Genomic DNA, 17,499 nt, shown 5'->3' on the forward strand with positions numbered 1-17,499 from the left:
ATGTAGCTATGTATAAAAACTGCAAAGCTAAATGTTATTGCTCATGAATAGTGCAAGGAAGCTCTGAAGGCATAGTTCTCAGAAAAATCTAACTGCAAACAAATGGAAGAAGTATTTTCAAATTACACAATAAATGAATAGTGCAAGACTCTCTGAACAAGTATAAGACTATCAATTTACCAAAGTTCAAGAAATTCAAGTTGGGAAATAGTATCAATGTATAAATAAAAACTGAAAACTATGAGTTAACATTTGTACACATTTGAGAAAAAAAGTACAAAATGACAATTGCACTGAAATTCTCTGCAATGTGATACAAACACAGTAATAAATTCTGATTAGATATGCCAATGAAAAAAGATGTTCCAGTGGGAATTAAGATATTCTGAAACTCTAAATTTGTAATACTGAATATATAACTATCCTCAACTTAAAATAATTGCTTACCTACTTTCTTGGCATCAATTCTTTCAAAAAAGAAAGTTTAACATTTCTTTACAATTTTCTGGGGTTAAGAAACAAAAACATGAACACTGGTAATCCAGAAATATATTCTTAAAGACCCTAATACAGTGGTTATGTAGTCTGAAATTAGCCACTAACTTTACACTCAAATTTGTAGAGGGAAAAATCATACCTAGTTGTATTCAACATCTGTAAAAGTACATTAAAAAAATTCTAGTTGAAACTAGATGATCTCTGTGGTATTAAAGAACTAATTCTCAAAACATAAACCTATGTAGAGCAACCCACTCATTACAAGAATAAGGTAATGGAGATTCACATAAATTACCTAACTTGCCCAAGATCTCTCTTCATTGGTAAAGAGTATTTCACCACCTTGATCTTTAAAGCTTTACCTTCCAGCTTTAAAACTTCAATGAGTCAGTCAACAATTACTAAATATAAAAAGCCATGAAAATAATTTTTAAGGTACATGCTAGATTTATTATATGGCTATTGACCTTTCAGAAATTAGTATTTCAAACTTACTCTTAGTTCATTAAGTATGTGGTGGAAATTGATCCATTTATTTCTAAACAGAAAATGGTTAACAGTTTAAGGCACTCATTATTAAGCATCTAATTGAAACTCAATATACTGATCAACAGTTGACAAAAGTAGTTATAATTTGCTTTATAAAGTCACAGCATATTTTGGAAATGTGAGACATGGTTAAATATACAACAAATCTCAGAAAACTATAGAGAATTTTTTTAATGAGAACCAAAGGTCATGGCTTTGTCTAACATGCAGGGCAGCAAATGATTCCAGAACCGCACTAGTCAAACCAATCTCCCAGCTTATCTTTAAGGCAGTGCAGAGGCCCAGGACTAGTTGTTTTAATTCAGAATCATATAGTCTCATCAATGATGATACAAGAGTTCCTGGAAACATTTCTAGAGCAAGCATGTACACATATCTGGTGCCTACATTTTGAGTGTTATCTTAGTGCGATTTATGTGGAATGATAAACATATTTTTCAATACATATGTTACAATAACTCTGAATTATCAATAATATATCACTCACAAAAATTTCAGCATTTGAGCACAGGACAAAATGAATACTTTACCAAGAACTGCCGGCACATTTCAGACAGAAGCCAAAACATGCAGCAAAAAGGGAAAAGGCACTAACAGAAATTGAGGAGAAAAGAGTAAATTACAGCTCTGTAACTTGTAAGTGTAATTATGGTTGGATTCTTAAAACTGTTAAAAGTGATCACTAAATATTCAGTGGACTACACAAGACAATGTAAATATTATATTACCTGCATGCTATCACAAACTCCTAAATACAAAAATGCCAGTTGACAACAGATTTTACATATACCACCTAATCAAATTTATTGTATACTAATAAATGTAAAAATCATGTTTACAGATGCTAATCAATGAAAAGCACATTAACTGCCTTAACTTTACAAGGTTAAATTCATCAAAATTCAATACTAAGTCTCTAGGTGTCAGAAAATTTTTTGTTTTTTAATATCATATACTCATACCTGCCACTGCAGCTGAAATCATGTGTACCTGGGTAGAATCAGGATCAAATAAACCATTCAACTTTTCCTTGCAGTTTGAATAAGCAGCAAAATATATTGCTCTAAAATAAAGATTTAAATTTTGTCAATAAACATATTGCTTAATTCATAAGATTTTAAAAGACATATAAATTGATCTTTATTATTCCAGAGTCCAGAAATATAAAAACATAATGCCTTAGTTTTTATTTACATTTTCATGTAACATCACATACATATTTTTTCATGAAGACCATGAAGTACTTTTTGTATCAACTCATTAAAGATAAAGCATCCTCAGATAGTCCTACCCCAATAATTTGACAGCAACTAACTGAAAAAGTATAAGACTTTGGCAGGCCTCTATAATGCTAATAAGGCTAAGTTAAATATACTTGAGTTAAGGAAACGTGATATGAGTACTTTATGTTTTTTTGAAGAGAGGAAGGTAGAACTGACTCAAGTGATCAAAGTATATGTTAAACAATTTTGAGATACTGTGCTATATACCAACCTATACTACACAAAGAGTAGTTCACAGCACCCTTTAAAAGAACAATTGCAAAAGAAATCAGTCCCATCAGGTCAGATCTTGTTTTCTAACATTTGTAAACATTCCATTAAATTTGTAAATATTTTCCCTGTTAACTCATTGACTGTGACGTCATGCATCCCAACTACCTCCTCACTGTTTAGCTTTCCAGGCATTGAGTTACTTGCTTGCTGTATCAAATATCCTGCTATTGCCCAACAATCCTGATTATCTGTCCAATAAGGGAAAGAGTAAACAAACAAGTAAAAATGGGGAGAGTATCACTGCTGTGCTTTTTTAATGTGCTTAAGAAAAAAAGGAAGTTAATATGACTGAAAATGAAACATCCTACTTCACGAAAAAGAAAAAAAAAGGATACATTGAATGATAACAAATTAGCAAAGGGAATAAATAATGCATTACTAGCAATGAATAAGAAAAAAAAGCATCCTAATGAGAAAATGGGCAAGGAATATACATAGGTAACTCACAGAAGAGAGATACAAATGACAAATAATTACAGGAAGGAGGATATGAAAGCACCAAAATAAAACAAATGTATATTTAAAAATAAAACAGTAAAAAATCATGTTTAGTCTATTTGGCAAGTACTAAAAGACATGGATAGTAGCCAACATTGGTAATATGTGGATAAAGAGCAACTAATTCACTATCTGAGAATAAAAAGATGGCATGCCTTTTCAGAAGGCAATTGAGCAATGTTCACTAAGTTTAAATGTTCATATGCCCTTTTATCCAGAAATTCTACTTTTCGGTAATTATCCTAAAGAAAAATACCTGCTTAAATACTCAAGGATAAAGGTACAGCTATGTTCACAAAACCATGTTTTTAACAGCAAAAATCTGGAAATAAATCTAAAGGTTTATCAATAAGGGATCAGTCATACTATACAATTTTTATTTTTTATTTTTATTTATTTTTATTTTTTTTTTTCGGTACGCGGGCCTCTCACTGCTGCGGCCTCCCCCGTTGCGGAGCACAGGCTCCGGACGCGCAGGCCCAGCGGCCATGGCCCACGGGCCCAGCCGCTCCGCGGCATATGGGATCCCCCCAGACCGGGGCACGAACCCGTATCCCCTGCACATACTATACAATTTTTAAAAGCTTCACTTATTTTCATGGAAAAAGCTTCAAAATAAATTTGGTGAAATATGATTCAACTTACATAAATAATAATAAGTCCACATATTATGCTTTTTATGTGCATAAGCCAGAAAAATTAATGGAAGACTATAATGGTGGTTATGTACGTGGAGGGAAGAGGAGTAACTGTGTGGACAGGTGCACACGGTGAGAGGTGATGGTTTAAGGTAACATGTCAAGCTTTACACTTTTTTTAGTCTTTACAATAAGAATGAAATTTTGGATCATTTTAAAAAAAGAAAGAGCCCATAAAAAGTTGAAACCCAATAAATAAGATATGGATCTACTACACTGTTTGAATACAGAGAGCTGGGTACACATTTTCACTCTGAATGTGAACTCTGCAGTGTTCTATCATGGAAGAAGTCAATCTAAGATAAAAAGAAATCATAGAAAAATGACAAATGAATGTATTAAGGCCTTCTTGGTTTCTTGAACTTGGTGCAAAAACCGCTTCACAATGATCTCACTAAGAGGTCCTCGGCACCTGCACACGGTACATCTGCCTATCCTTTCAGATGGCTACTGATACCCATTTGTTATACCAGAGTGCTTTATCTTGATTTCTCTTCAGGATCCCCCCTCATGAAGCTTGAAACAAGAAAGACTGCCACAATTTGATTAACTTAAATGAATTTTTTTTTACCTGGAAGGGGCCACCCCCACTAAATTGGGGCCTAATCCTCTAAACAGGGAACGAGGCCCTTCTTTTTCCAAGATCACCCTGAAAGAGAAAAATAGTATTTAGAAATGTCCTTCAAAGTGTGCTACTTTATTTATATAGCAAATGTAGAGTCTAAATTCCCCATGTTTGCACTATAACATGTTATAAATACTCTTTTGTCAAGTGTTGCTCACTTATAAAAATCTGTTTTTCTTGACAAAGTATAAATTAATAAAGATTGATAACAGATTTTGTAGCAATAATAAAAAGAACTCCTTTCAGATTCTTTCCTCAAAGTTTTCAAGACATAATTATCAATATAGATTTCTACATTTATTTTCATATGATCATGCTACTCTTATCTTCAATCTCCTCCATTTTACTACCTTTACCAGCAAATTCAATTCCCAATTAGAAATGTAGTTCCCTCCTAGTATTTGAGGTCCTTTCCTTGATATTGGACAACTCCCTCATACTGCAGCATTATCTTATCCAACCATTCCAGTGAAATGCCATGGCAAAATGTATCACCCTAACATCCTTTAGGGTACTAAAATGGTTAGTCTGCTACTATTTCTTCCTCTACTAAGTTAACATTTACTATATTGAATAGGTACTGTATAAAGACTAAGCAGAGTAAGGAGACAGAAAAGAGGGTAAGGCCCCTGCCACTGAGAAGTTTGCTATCCAGTGGTGGAAAAAAGAATTATATTGAAATAAATAATTTAACAGACCATATCAATAAGCAATTACTATACAAGCTAGATATATATGCCCAGTAGGAAAAGGAACAGAGGCATGTCCAAGTCATGGAAGGCTTTCTGAAGGTGAGTTATTAAATAAAGTTTTGGAGTAAGAAACAAAGATTGAGGAAGAGTAAGTATTTTAATTCAGACTTAACAGACTGGGCCAGTGGTTCTGAAGCACCTATATACTTAAGAATGATCTCTTCAAAGGCAGCTGAGCAGAATGGTTAATTAAGGGCCTGAACTGTGGGGACGGACTTCCCAATATAAAGAGCTCAGTTTTGGTAAGTAATGACTTTTCTCTTATCCTTAATTTTCATCAGCAGTAAACAGAGAAAAACAGTACTTTTGGGGGAAGGGGGCAGGTAGGGCGGTGGTTACTATAAGGAATAAATAAGTTAATTAAAAAAACAGCTTAAGACTTCCCTGGTGGCGTAGTGGTTAAGATTCCGCCTGCCAATGCAGGCGACATGGGTTTGAGCCCTGGTCCGGGAAGATCCCACATGCCACAGATCAACTAAGACCGTGCGCCACAACTACTGAGCCTGAGCTCTAGAGCCCGTGGGCCACAACTACTGAAGCCCATGTGCCTAGAGCCCATGCTCCGTAACAAGCCATTGCAAAGAGAAGCCTGCACACCGCAATGAAGAGCAGCCCCTGCTCGCTGCAACTAGAGAAAGCCCGTGCGCAGCAACGAAGACCCAACACAGCCAAAAATTAAAAAAAAAAAAAAAAAGAGAGAGCTTAAAAGAGTACCTGGCTCACAGTAAGCACTTGATAACTCTTACTATTATCATTATTAGTGGAACATTTGTTCAAAATGCGAATTTCTTAGATCCCACCCTCAAAGTATTCTTGATTCAATAGGTACAGGACAGTGCCCAGCAATCTACATTTTTACCACGCCACCAGATGACTGACACAGGTGATACAGAAGCACTTAAAAAAGAAAGAGAGACAAAAAATTTATTTATTGATTTGGCTGTGCCAAGTGTTAGTTGCAGCACACAGGATCTTCACTGCAGCATGCATGTGGGATCTAGTTCCCTGACCAGGGATCGAACCTAGGCCCCCTGCACTGGGAGCGCAGAGGACCACCAGGGAAGTCCCCAGAAGCACTTTTGATAAAACTAGATTAGACAGGAGCAGAATTAAGAATGAGAAATTGTAGAGCACATTTTGAAAATTTCCGTGTTTGCTCGCCCTTTCTGTTAATAATCTCTTTGAGAAGTAAAGAAAGGTAAATGTCCTTTAAAAAAAAACACATTTGCAAACACTCACAATTTTGCATACAATTTCACCTAATTTACAGACCTCTTGAAGCTCATCCAAGAGCCCCTAAGAAATTGACAAAGCCTGGGGGGAATTCCCAAAGTTCCTGGTTAAGAAGCCATGAAACACTTCATAGCCACTAGGATGGCTATAATCAGAAAGACAGATGGAGTAAAACAAAGGTTGGTGAGGAATTTTATTTTATACTTTATTATTTTTTGGCAAGGAACTGGAAATCTCATTCATTGGTGGTGGGAATGTAAAATGATGTATCCGCTTTGGAAAACAGTTTGGCAGTTCCCTAAAGTGTTAAATATAGTAACCATACAACCCAGCAATTCCACTCCTAGTATATCCCCCAGAAAAATAAAACATGTGTTCCTATAACGGCATTACTCATAATACCCCAAAAGGGGAGACAATGCAAATGGTTCATCAACCAATGGGTGGATAAATAAAATGTGGTACATACCTATACAGTGGAATATTTGGCAATAAAAAGATATTTGTTACAACACAGATGAACCTTGAAAACATACTAAATGAAAGAAACCAGTAAAAGACCACATACTATTTAATTTCATTTATGTAAAATGTCCTGAATATGCAAATCTATAATGACAGAAAGTAGATTAGTAGTTGTTGCCTAGGGCTGGGGGAGACGAAGAGGAGAAAATAGGAGTGACTGCTAACAGGAAAGGGCTTCTTTTTGTGGTGGTGATGAATATGTTCTAAATTTAGAGTGTGGTGATGGTTTGAACAACTCTGTGAATATACTAAAAACAACTGAATTGTACACTTTAAATGGGTGAATTTTATGGTATGTAAATTATCTCTCAAGAGATGTTGGGAAATTAAAAACCAAAGGAAGAAACCATGAAACAGATTGATTAGGACAGAGCCCCAGAGTAGGGAAAAAATGGGAATAAGAGTCAAGAGAGTTTAAGGCAAGAGAATGCAGAGTTGGAAGCCATCTGGATACCGATGACACGTGAAACATTAAACTGTCTCTTAAATGAGAAATTAAAACAGAACCCAGAGGGATTCCTACAGTTCCTCTGAGGAAAGTGAGAGAAGGCAAAACCACTGAAAAATAGAATAAAAAATATATAGTATTGTCACAAAGGTCAAAGGAAGAATTTTAAGAAGAGGAGCATTACATTCGGTAATAACTGTCAAAGTCATGATATTAAAATACTCTATTATTAAGCAGATAGAAGTATATATCTACAACAATGGCATTTTAACCCCAAATTGTTAACAATTTTATTCTACCTGCTCATGTACTTAAGTAAATTTGAAAAAAGAAGAGTGATGAAATCTTTTGGTAGTGAAAAACACATAGTATGAGTTTACTTGCTACTACAAAATAAACACTACTGAACTAAGCTCAAATAGATTATGTCCCAACTGAGCTGATAAGACAGACACACAAGGCATTCAGTTACATACCTAAGTTTAAACATAAAAAACTCAATTTCAATAGTTTTGAAATTTCAAATCTAATTTGTAACACAATGAAGTATGGTAAAATGTAAAAACACATCTTTTTCAAACCATTAAGAAATGCCGAACACTGAAGTACACTTTAAAATCAGTAGAACTCTGCTTTAAATCTTAGTTATATTTAGGTTATATAAAAATCAGACTGACATTAATTGGATGTACTTACTTGTGTGAGCACTTTGAAAATTAAAAATACACATAGAGTTAGCATTTAACATGATCACATTTCAAAAATAAATGAATTTATTTAAACAAAGCAAAATACCTATAATGTCTTGAGAAAATAAATCCACTGGATAAATGTAGAAAAACACTCCAAATACACATGATTTGGAAATGATATTACATTTTTTTTTTTTTTTTTTTTTGCGGTATGCGGGCCTCTCACTGTTGTGGCCTCCCCCGTTGCGGAGCACAGGCTCCGGACGCGCAGGCTCCGGACGCGCAGGCTCAGCGGCCATGGCTCACGGGCCCAGCCGCTCCGCGGCATATGGGATCCTCCCAGACCGGGGCACGAACCCGTATCCCCTGCATCGGCAGGCGGACTCTCAACCACTTGCGCCACCAGGGAGGCCCATGATATTACATTTTATATTATCCAACTTACTGTTCCTGTCCATTAGGGATTATTGTTTCTACTGAATTTATGGGAGTAATTCTGTCATTAAGTTTGTAAAAACCTTTTTAAATATGGCAGAATATAAATAAACAAACATAGGCATCATTAAGGTAAAGCCGACAGAAAAAATTCATGAATACTGTGCTCTCACTTTAGACAATGGAGAGGTCCAGGAGACACCACTCGATTGACACTGGCTCCAGCCATGGTGTTCAGCTGAACTTCAGAGATATAAAGTGTCACAGAAGATGACTGCAGCCGTGTTTTTACAACTTCCAGTGGACATGTCAGAATAGCTCCCACCGTACCACCACATCTACAAAAAAATGCAAAGAACAAAACTTATCTACTTAATTCACAAATTAGTACACATGCGCAGAGCTGTGAAACAAATGAACAACTGGGGCTTTACGAAGGTACTGAAATTTACGATTTTTGATTTTAGAGGACGAAATAGTTTTTTAAATGTTTCACTTATTTGACTGTATACAAACACCTTTAGTAGTTGAAAGTAACTGAGATTAATATCTACCTAGCAAGAATAATTAGCTGAAGATTCCAAACAGTGGGTGTTACTACTGAAATTTACTGGTACGTCACATCATAGCTTTTAAACACTGTTCTAGGGCTTTATTTGGTCCTCCTTGCCCAGATATTACGTGTGTTGAAACCTAGACCATTATTTGACGTATATCCTATTTTTCAAACTCCTATCCTATCTTTCAAAATTCAAGAAATGGTCTTGAGAGCAATACGAAATAAACCACTGATGGATAATCATACATGTCCCCTTATTTTAAATATCCAAATACTCAGAGGCATTTCACCTACAAATAAATAAGGAATTTGAATCTCAAAATCTGTATGTTAGGCTCACCATGTGGGAATCTGTGCAAAATAGGTAGGCTTAGCTAGAAGAATCCAATTTAAATATAAGGACTGATCACCAAAACAACAACAAAATAAAAGCTCTTAAATGATATTATTTAAACTTTTTAAAGGTATATAAGAGACAGGCTGAGTAATTATTCTTTTTAAATGCAAGACTGGAAAATAATTTTCTCTTAAAGCATTAATAGCTACTCAATGGAGTTCTGAAAACTGTTTTCTAACCGGAGGAAAATCACTCAAGAGACCTCTTACTGCACTGAAAGAGAAAAGCAGACTGAGTCAGAAGTAACCTGGACCTCCAAAACAGGCATTAGAGCAAGAAGAAAAACAGCCCACCACAGAAAGATACTAAACAATTCTACATATAGAATTTTAAAAATGTGTATATACAAAAGATATAATAAAAGGGAAGTAGGCATGAAAACGATACCATTCCAAAAAAAGTTAAGAAATCATTAATAAGAGTATTTCATATTAATTTAACAGTACATGCCATCAAGAAAATAAAATTGAAACAAACTTTATGCAATAAAAGTGAAAAATTAACACAACAAATGAAAAACAGAGAACATCCACATGTAAAATAAAACTTGATTCTTACCTCATATCATATTTTAAAAAGTAACTCAAAATGGACAATACAGAACTTTTAGAAGGAAACATTTGGAGAAAAATCTTTTTGACTTTGGGTTAGGCACACATTTCTTAGACTGAACAACAAAAAGCAAACGCATGAATCATAAAAGAAAAAACTGATAAATTGGACTTCACCAAAGTTTAAAAATTCCACACTCTGGAAGAAACTGTTAAGAAAATGAAAAAACAAACCACAGTCTGAGAGAACTATTTGCAAAACACTTATCTTGTAAATGCTTATATTCAGAAACAAAACTCAAAAATAAAAACAACTAAAAAAAGATGAACAGATACTTCAACAAAGATATATGGGTACAAATAAACACAGAAAGATTTTTCAAAATCATTTTTCATCAGGAAAATGCAAATTAAAACCTCAATGACGTACACTGCACATCCACTAATGGATAAAATTAAAAAGATGGACAATAACAAGTGTTGATACAGAGCAACTAGAAAACTCAAACACTGCTGGTGGGAATGCAAAATGGCAGATTGTTTTTTTTTGGGGGGGGGCCACATTGTGTGGCTTGCAGGATCTTAGTTCCCCAACCAGGGATTGAACCCCGGACCAGCAGTGAAAGTGCAGAGTCCTAACCAGTGGAACACCAGGGAATTCCCGCAAAATGGTAGATTTCGGAGAAAAAAAAAAAGTTACAGTTTGAGAAAAAGTCTGGTTTCTTACAAAGTTAAACATATTACTGCTGTACATCCCTGCAATCCCACTCCCAAGGTGCTGACCTGGGAAAAATCACACATACAGGCATACTTTAGAGAGATGTAGATTCAGTTCCAGACCATCTCAATACAGTGACTACCACAATAAATTGAGTCACATGAATTTTTTGCTTTTTTAGTGCATATAAAAGTTATGTTTACACTATACTGCAGTATATTAAGTGTGCAATAATAGCATTATGTCTAAAAAAAGTACATCTTAATTTTTAAAAATGCTGATCAAACTTGTAAGTTTTTTGCTTTGAAAAAACAGATGAGTTTCTTTTTAAAATTTATTTTATTGACATATAGTTGATTTACAATGTTATATTAATTTTTACTGTACAGCAAAGTGATTCAGTCATACATATATATTTACATTCTTTTTCATATTCTTTTTCATTATGGTTTATCACAGGATATTAAATACAGTTCCCTGTACTATAAGAGTAGGACCTTGTTGTTTATCCATTCTATATATAATAGCAAATTTATAAGCTTTTGCACAGCGAAGGAAACCATAAACAAAATGAAAAGACAACCTACAGAAATGGGAGAAAATATCTGCACATGATGCAACTGACAAGGTATTAATTTCCAAAATGTACAAATAGCTCATACAACTCAATATCAAAAAAAAACAACCTAATCAAAAAATGGGCAGAAGACCTAAACAGACATTTCTCCAAAGACATACAGAGGGCCAACAGGCACATGAAAAGAAGCTCAACACCACTACTTATCAGAGAAATGCAAATCAAAATTACCATGAGGTTATCACCTTGCACCAGTCAGAATGGCTATCATCAAAAAGTCTACAAATAATACATGCTGGAGAGGGTGTGGAGAAAAGGGAACCCTCCTACATTGTTGGTGGGTATGTAAATTGGTGCAGCTGCTATGGAGAACAGTATGGAGATTCTTAAAAAACTAAAAATAGAGTTACCATATGATCTAGCAATTCCACTCTTGGGCATGTATCTGGAGAAAACTCTAATTCAAAAAGATACATGCACCCAGTGTTCATAGCAGTACTATTTACAATAACTAAGACATGGAAGCAACCTAAATGTCCATAAACAGATGAATGGATAAAGAAGATGTGGTATTATATACACAATGGAATGTTACTCAGCCATGAAAAAAAATGAAATAATGCCATCTGCAGCAACACTAGATGGACCTAGAGATTATCATACTAAGTGAAGGAAGTCAGACAGAAAGACAAATATATGATATCACTTTTATGTGGAATCTAAAAAAAATGCTACAAATGAACTTACAAACAAACTTATGGTTACCAAAGGGGAAAGGGAGAGTGAGGGATAAATTAGAGTTTGGGATTAGCAGACACAAACCAGTATATATAAAATAAACAACAAGGTTCTACTGTACAGCACAGGGAACTATATTCAATATCTTGTAATAAACTATAATGGGAAAGAATCTGAAAAGGATATATATATAAACAACAATCACTTTGCCGAACACCAGAAACTAACACAACATTGTAAATCAACTATACTTCAATTTTAAAAAAAAAGAGAGAAAAGCATATAATTTATTTAATGTAAGTTTTATGTGGAAAACTTTGTAAGAAAACGAAGACCCTAAGAAGTGGCTAAAACTGAGCATTTTTATGCTAGGTTTGATGAAGAATGGAAAATCGTGGGAAAATGTGACAGGACAGAAAAAGGGTATGAGCAAAGAAATAAAAATGCTGTTGGGAAAATGGCTCTGATAGACTTGCTCAACACAGGGTTGCCACAAACCTTTAATTTGTTTTTTTTTAAAAAAGGCATTATCTTCAAAATACAATAAAGCCAAGTGCAATAAAACGTGCTATGCCTGTATATGTCCACACAAAACCTGTCCATGAACGTTTACAGCAGCTTTACTCTTAATAGCCAGAAACGGGAAACAACCAAAATGTCCATCAACTGATGAAGGATAAACAGACTGTGGTCTATTCATACAATGGATTACTGCTCTGTAATAAAAAGCAACAACCTGGATGAATCTCAAAAACATTATGCTAACTGAAAAAAACCGGCACAAAAGGCTTTCATTTTATAACATTTTCATTTTTATGACATTCTGTAACAGGCAAAAAAACTAGAACAGAAGTAAGATCAGTGGTCACCAAGAGGCAGCTGAGGTGGGAATAACTGACCGCCAAGGGCATGGAAAAATTCCTGGGATAACAGAAATGTCCTATGTTTTGATTATAGTATAGGCATACATCATTTTATTGTGCCTCACAAGTACTGCGTTTTTTTATAAATTGAAGGTCTGTGGCAATGCTGTGTTGTTAGATGATGGTTACCATTTTATAGCAATCAAGTATCAATACATTTTTTTTGTTTGTTTTTTTTGGCAGCGCCTCACGGCTTGCGGGATCTTAGCTCCCCAACCAGGGATCAAACCCACGCCCCCTGCAGTGGAAGCGCGGAGTTCTAACCACTGGACAGCCAGGGAATTCCCAGCAATCAAGTACATTTGATCCTTGAATAACTTGGGGGTTAGGGGTGCCGATCCTCTGCACAGTCAAAAATCCACGTATAACTATATAGTCAGCCCTCCTGTATCCGTGGTTCCACATTTGTGGATTCAACCAACCATGGGTTGTGTAGTCCTATGGTATGCATTTACTGAAAAAATCTGCCTATAAGTGAACCTGTGCAGTTCAAACATGTGTTGTTCAAGAGTCATCTGTATTTTTATATAAATTTATTTATTTACTTATTTATTTTATTTTTGGCTGCGTTGCGTCTTTGTTGCTGTACGCGGGCTTTCTCTAGTTGTGGCGAGCGGGCGCTACTCTTTGTTGTGGTGTGTGGGCTTCTCATTGCGGTGGCTCCTCTTACCGCGGTGGCTTCTCTTATTGCAGAGCATGGGCTCTAGGCACGCGGGCTTCAGTAGTTGTGGCGCTTGGGCTCAGTAGTTGTGGCTCATGGGCTCTAAAGCGCAGGCTCAGTAGTTGTGGCACATGGGCTTAGTTGCTTCGCGGCACGTGGTATCTTCCCGGACCAGGGATCGAACCTGTGTCCCCTGAATTGGCAGGTGGATTCTTAACCACTGTGCCACCAGGGAAGTCCCCGGGTCATCTGTGTTTTTAAATTAAGGTATATACGTTGTTTTTTTTAGACATAATGCTATCGAACACTTAATAGACTACAGTAAAGTATAGTATAAGCAAACCTTTATATGTACTAGGAAACCAAAAAATTAGTATTTCTCAAAAATTCCATTTACGACTTTAAATAGGAAATTAAAAAATTTAATCCCCCAAAATAAAAGATCAAAACCATGATTATATTTTCAGAAATCAAGCGTCAATTAGACAAATAGTAGGGCCATAAAGATTTGAAACAAAATTAAGCAAGCCAAGGGAGACTTCTACACTCAATGAATAAGAAACTGATATTTTTAAACAGCTATGAAATAGGCTTAAAAACCTAATTATAGGGCTTCCCTGGTGGCGCAGTGGCTGAGAATATCTGCCTGCTAATGCAGGGGACACGGGTTCGAGCCCTGGTCTGGGAAGATCCCACATGCCACGGAGCAAGTAGGCCCGTGAGCCCCAACTACTGAGCTTGCGCGTCTGGAGCCTGTGCTCCGCAACAAGAGAGGCTGTGATAGTGAGAGGCCCGCGCACCGCGATGAAGAGTGGCCCCTGCTTGCCGCAACTAGAGAAAGCCCTCGCACAGAAAAGAAGACCCAACACAGCATAAATAAATAAATTAATTAATAAACTCCTACCCCCAACATCTTAAAAAGAAAACAAAACACAAAAAAAACCTAATTATATATAAGGCCCAAGGAGAATCTTAAAAACAGAAGCCATAGTTTATGTTAATTGTTGAGGCTAAGTAGTAGAGATATGAATCACAGTATACACTTTAGTATATACTGCAGAACTCAAGAGAGCCTACATGGTAGACCACACTGTATTCACACTATAGTAGTGATTTATTTATAGTAACTCATATTTGTTTTTAATTCAAATCTGCCTAGCTTTTTGAAAGCTGTTTAATATATTTACTTTGTAAGCTTATTGAACATAAAACCCAATAGACCCCAAATTTGTAATAAACATGCAAATTTATATTCTGTAACACCTAAAGAATATGTCCTTGGTTTTCACAATGAACATGAATTACTTCCATAATTAAAATAAATAAAAACAAGCAAAAAGCAAAGTTATCACATTCATAGGAATGACTACCTATATCATACTCAGTCATTCCTGGTTCCGAGAGAATAAACACATTACACAAAGAAAACAACCAACTAACCTACCAGGGAAGAACAGTATCTATGCCTCACAGGCTTGTTGTAAGGATAATATACGATACATGATATAACCCATGACGTGACACATAGAAAGTACTCAATAAGCATTAGCTACTGAAGTTGTCAGCATCTGTTACTGATTATAGCAACTAAATTTTTTAACAGAACTATTACAAATATTTTATGGCAGAGCACAGACATATACTATGATTCCTAAAAAAACCACTTCAATAAATAAAATACATGACAATCTAAACTGTACAGAGCTGCAGGGGGAGGGCGGTGTAAGTGGGTGTATACACAAACACTTATACTGTCCTGAAGCAGTTTTACATTATAAAATGCAATAGGTATGTAGTACAGGAGTGACACTCCAGTGTTTCTCATGCTGCTTTTATCTTAGTCATTTTAAAGTAATTATTTTGTACACTGAAGTCATAATTGATGTAGAGAACAAAACTACTGTTGTCAATAAACATTTAAAAATCTCTATGTATGAAAGCAGGATTAATTACATTAGTTTATCTCTTCACCATGTCAAAAATCTCACTGTCTAAAGGAAAATGCCACAAGGACAAAGAGAGGAGAAATTAACACAATTTCAAGCAATGAAGCAAATGGGAAAGATTAACTGCCTTGGAAAAGAGGAAGAAAGGCTTGCAGAAGGAAATACCAAAGAGAAGCAAACAGTTTTGCCCTGCTGAACTCCTTACAACAGGCCTAATGACTAAGGGCACCAAGTACTCAAGATGGAGGTAAGGCTAAGAATTTAAAACAGAAGGACTGGCTGACAGGTAATGTAGCAAAGCTAGGATACCCAGGTGGTATTCTCTTCCTCCCCACCATGGGTAAAACTGTATTCCAGGGCAGAAGCCTAATTTTCTGAAGAACATGAACTCAAACTGTGAGCTCAGGTTTAATGGGTACAATGGATGCAAAAAACCCACATCAAGTTACAATACTGCAATCTTTCATAATACTGGAGACAAAGATCTCATGAATTTCTAGAAAGAACAAAAGGTCGCATACACAGGAAAAGTCATAATAGCATCACATTACTCAACAACGGCAGAAAATTACTTATTCTAGAATTCTATGCCAAACCTAACTATTAAGCAGATAAAATAAGAAGTTCCCACTGGTAAGGAGGCACAGGGGAAGGGAGCAGGGAAACGTTGGTTTTTACTGTCTTTCAGCAGCTTTTTTTAAAACTATACGTATACATTTCTTTATTTTTAAATAAATGTTTAATCATAATTTTAGCAGTAAGTATCCTTTAAAAACAGCACGGGTTTTTAACTGGAGAATGTGGTGGATGTTTCTGGGACCCAATGGACTCCATGAGAAAATGATGTATTTGCGCCAGTGTCTTTGACTCAGAACTCCAAAATAAATCCAGAATCTTGACCACCTCTCACCATTTCCACCCTGGTCTAAGCCACAACATTTTGTCGAGGTCACTGCAGTAACCTCCTAATTGTGTCCCTCTTCTTCTACCCTTACCGGATTCCCTCCAATGTATCTTCAATACATAAGAGTGACTTATTAAAATCTTGTCAGATCAAGTCACTCCTCTGCTCAAAGCTTTCCAAAGACTTCCTGTGTCATTCAGAATAAAAGCCCAAGTCCTCACAATGGCCTACAGGATCTAACACAATCTGATCTTCCCTGATTCCTCCTGATCTCATCTACTATCCACCTTCTCACTCCCTCTGTTCCAACCATACTGGCCTCTGCTCTAATTCTAATTATTAGAGTTTAACACACCAAGCATGCTCTTGTGGTACTGGAGGCTAACAATCATCAGTTCGAAGGGAGATCAAAGGATAAAGAGGCCTTCTGATATCCGACTATCCTCAAGTCTCACTGGTTCTACATTCTAAACTTCCTCTTATATTTCCCCTCACCATCCCCACTGCAAGGGCCTTAAAGCAGGGCCTCATTTTATTTCTAGCCTTCTAGCTGGTCCTGAGTCCCTTCTGATCCAGTGATGTGGCCAATGTGTCAAGATCAATTGCAAGGTGTCACCAAAGTAATTTGTTACTAACGAAAGTACTAAGTTGGATGCTTTACTGTTAAAAGAAAAAGTTACAATTCAAAGTCTCTCACTCATTTGCTTTAAATGCTTTGATTAGCAAAGAATTCCAAGGAGAGAACAGCCAAGTTTGATTGCAGAAGAGCATATAAATGTGTTATTCTGTAACATCAAAAATCTAGAAAGGGGACTGCTCTGGTGGTGCAGTGGTTAAGAATCCGCCTGCCAATGCAGGGGACATGGGTTTGAGCCCTGGCCTGGTAAGATCCCACGTGCCGTGGAGCAACTAAGCCGGTGAGCCACAACTACTGAGCCCGCGAGCCACAACTACCGAAGCCCATGCACCTAGAGCCCGTGCTCCACAACAAGAGAAGCCACCGCAATGAGAGGCCC

At 36.1% G+C, this 17,499-nt stretch overlaps 1 protein-coding gene across 2 annotated transcripts in view; it reads right to left on the reverse strand.

Annotated features, from left to right (window-relative positions):
• SLC25A36 (solute carrier family 25 member 36) overlaps positions 1-17,499 on the reverse strand; it is a 38,613-nt gene that overhangs the window by 12,163 nt on the left and 8,951 nt on the right. For both annotated transcript variants that reach the window (XM_060099610.1, XM_060099611.1), the window contains exons 2-4: positions 8,683-8,847; positions 4,371-4,448; positions 2,010-2,110 (exon numbers count right to left, since the gene is read on the reverse strand). In XM_060099610.1, the coding sequence (XP_059955593.1) occupies positions 2,010-2,110; positions 4,371-4,448; positions 8,683-8,847 (344 nt within the window). The remainder of the gene's footprint in view (positions 1-2,009; positions 2,111-4,370; positions 4,449-8,682; positions 8,848-17,499) is intronic.

This window comes from Mesoplodon densirostris, chromosome 5 (genome assembly GCF_025265405.1).
Source record: "Mesoplodon densirostris isolate mMesDen1 chromosome 5, mMesDen1 primary haplotype, whole genome shotgun sequence".
Lineage (NCBI taxonomy): Eukaryota > Metazoa > Chordata > Mammalia > Artiodactyla > Ziphiidae > Mesoplodon > Mesoplodon densirostris.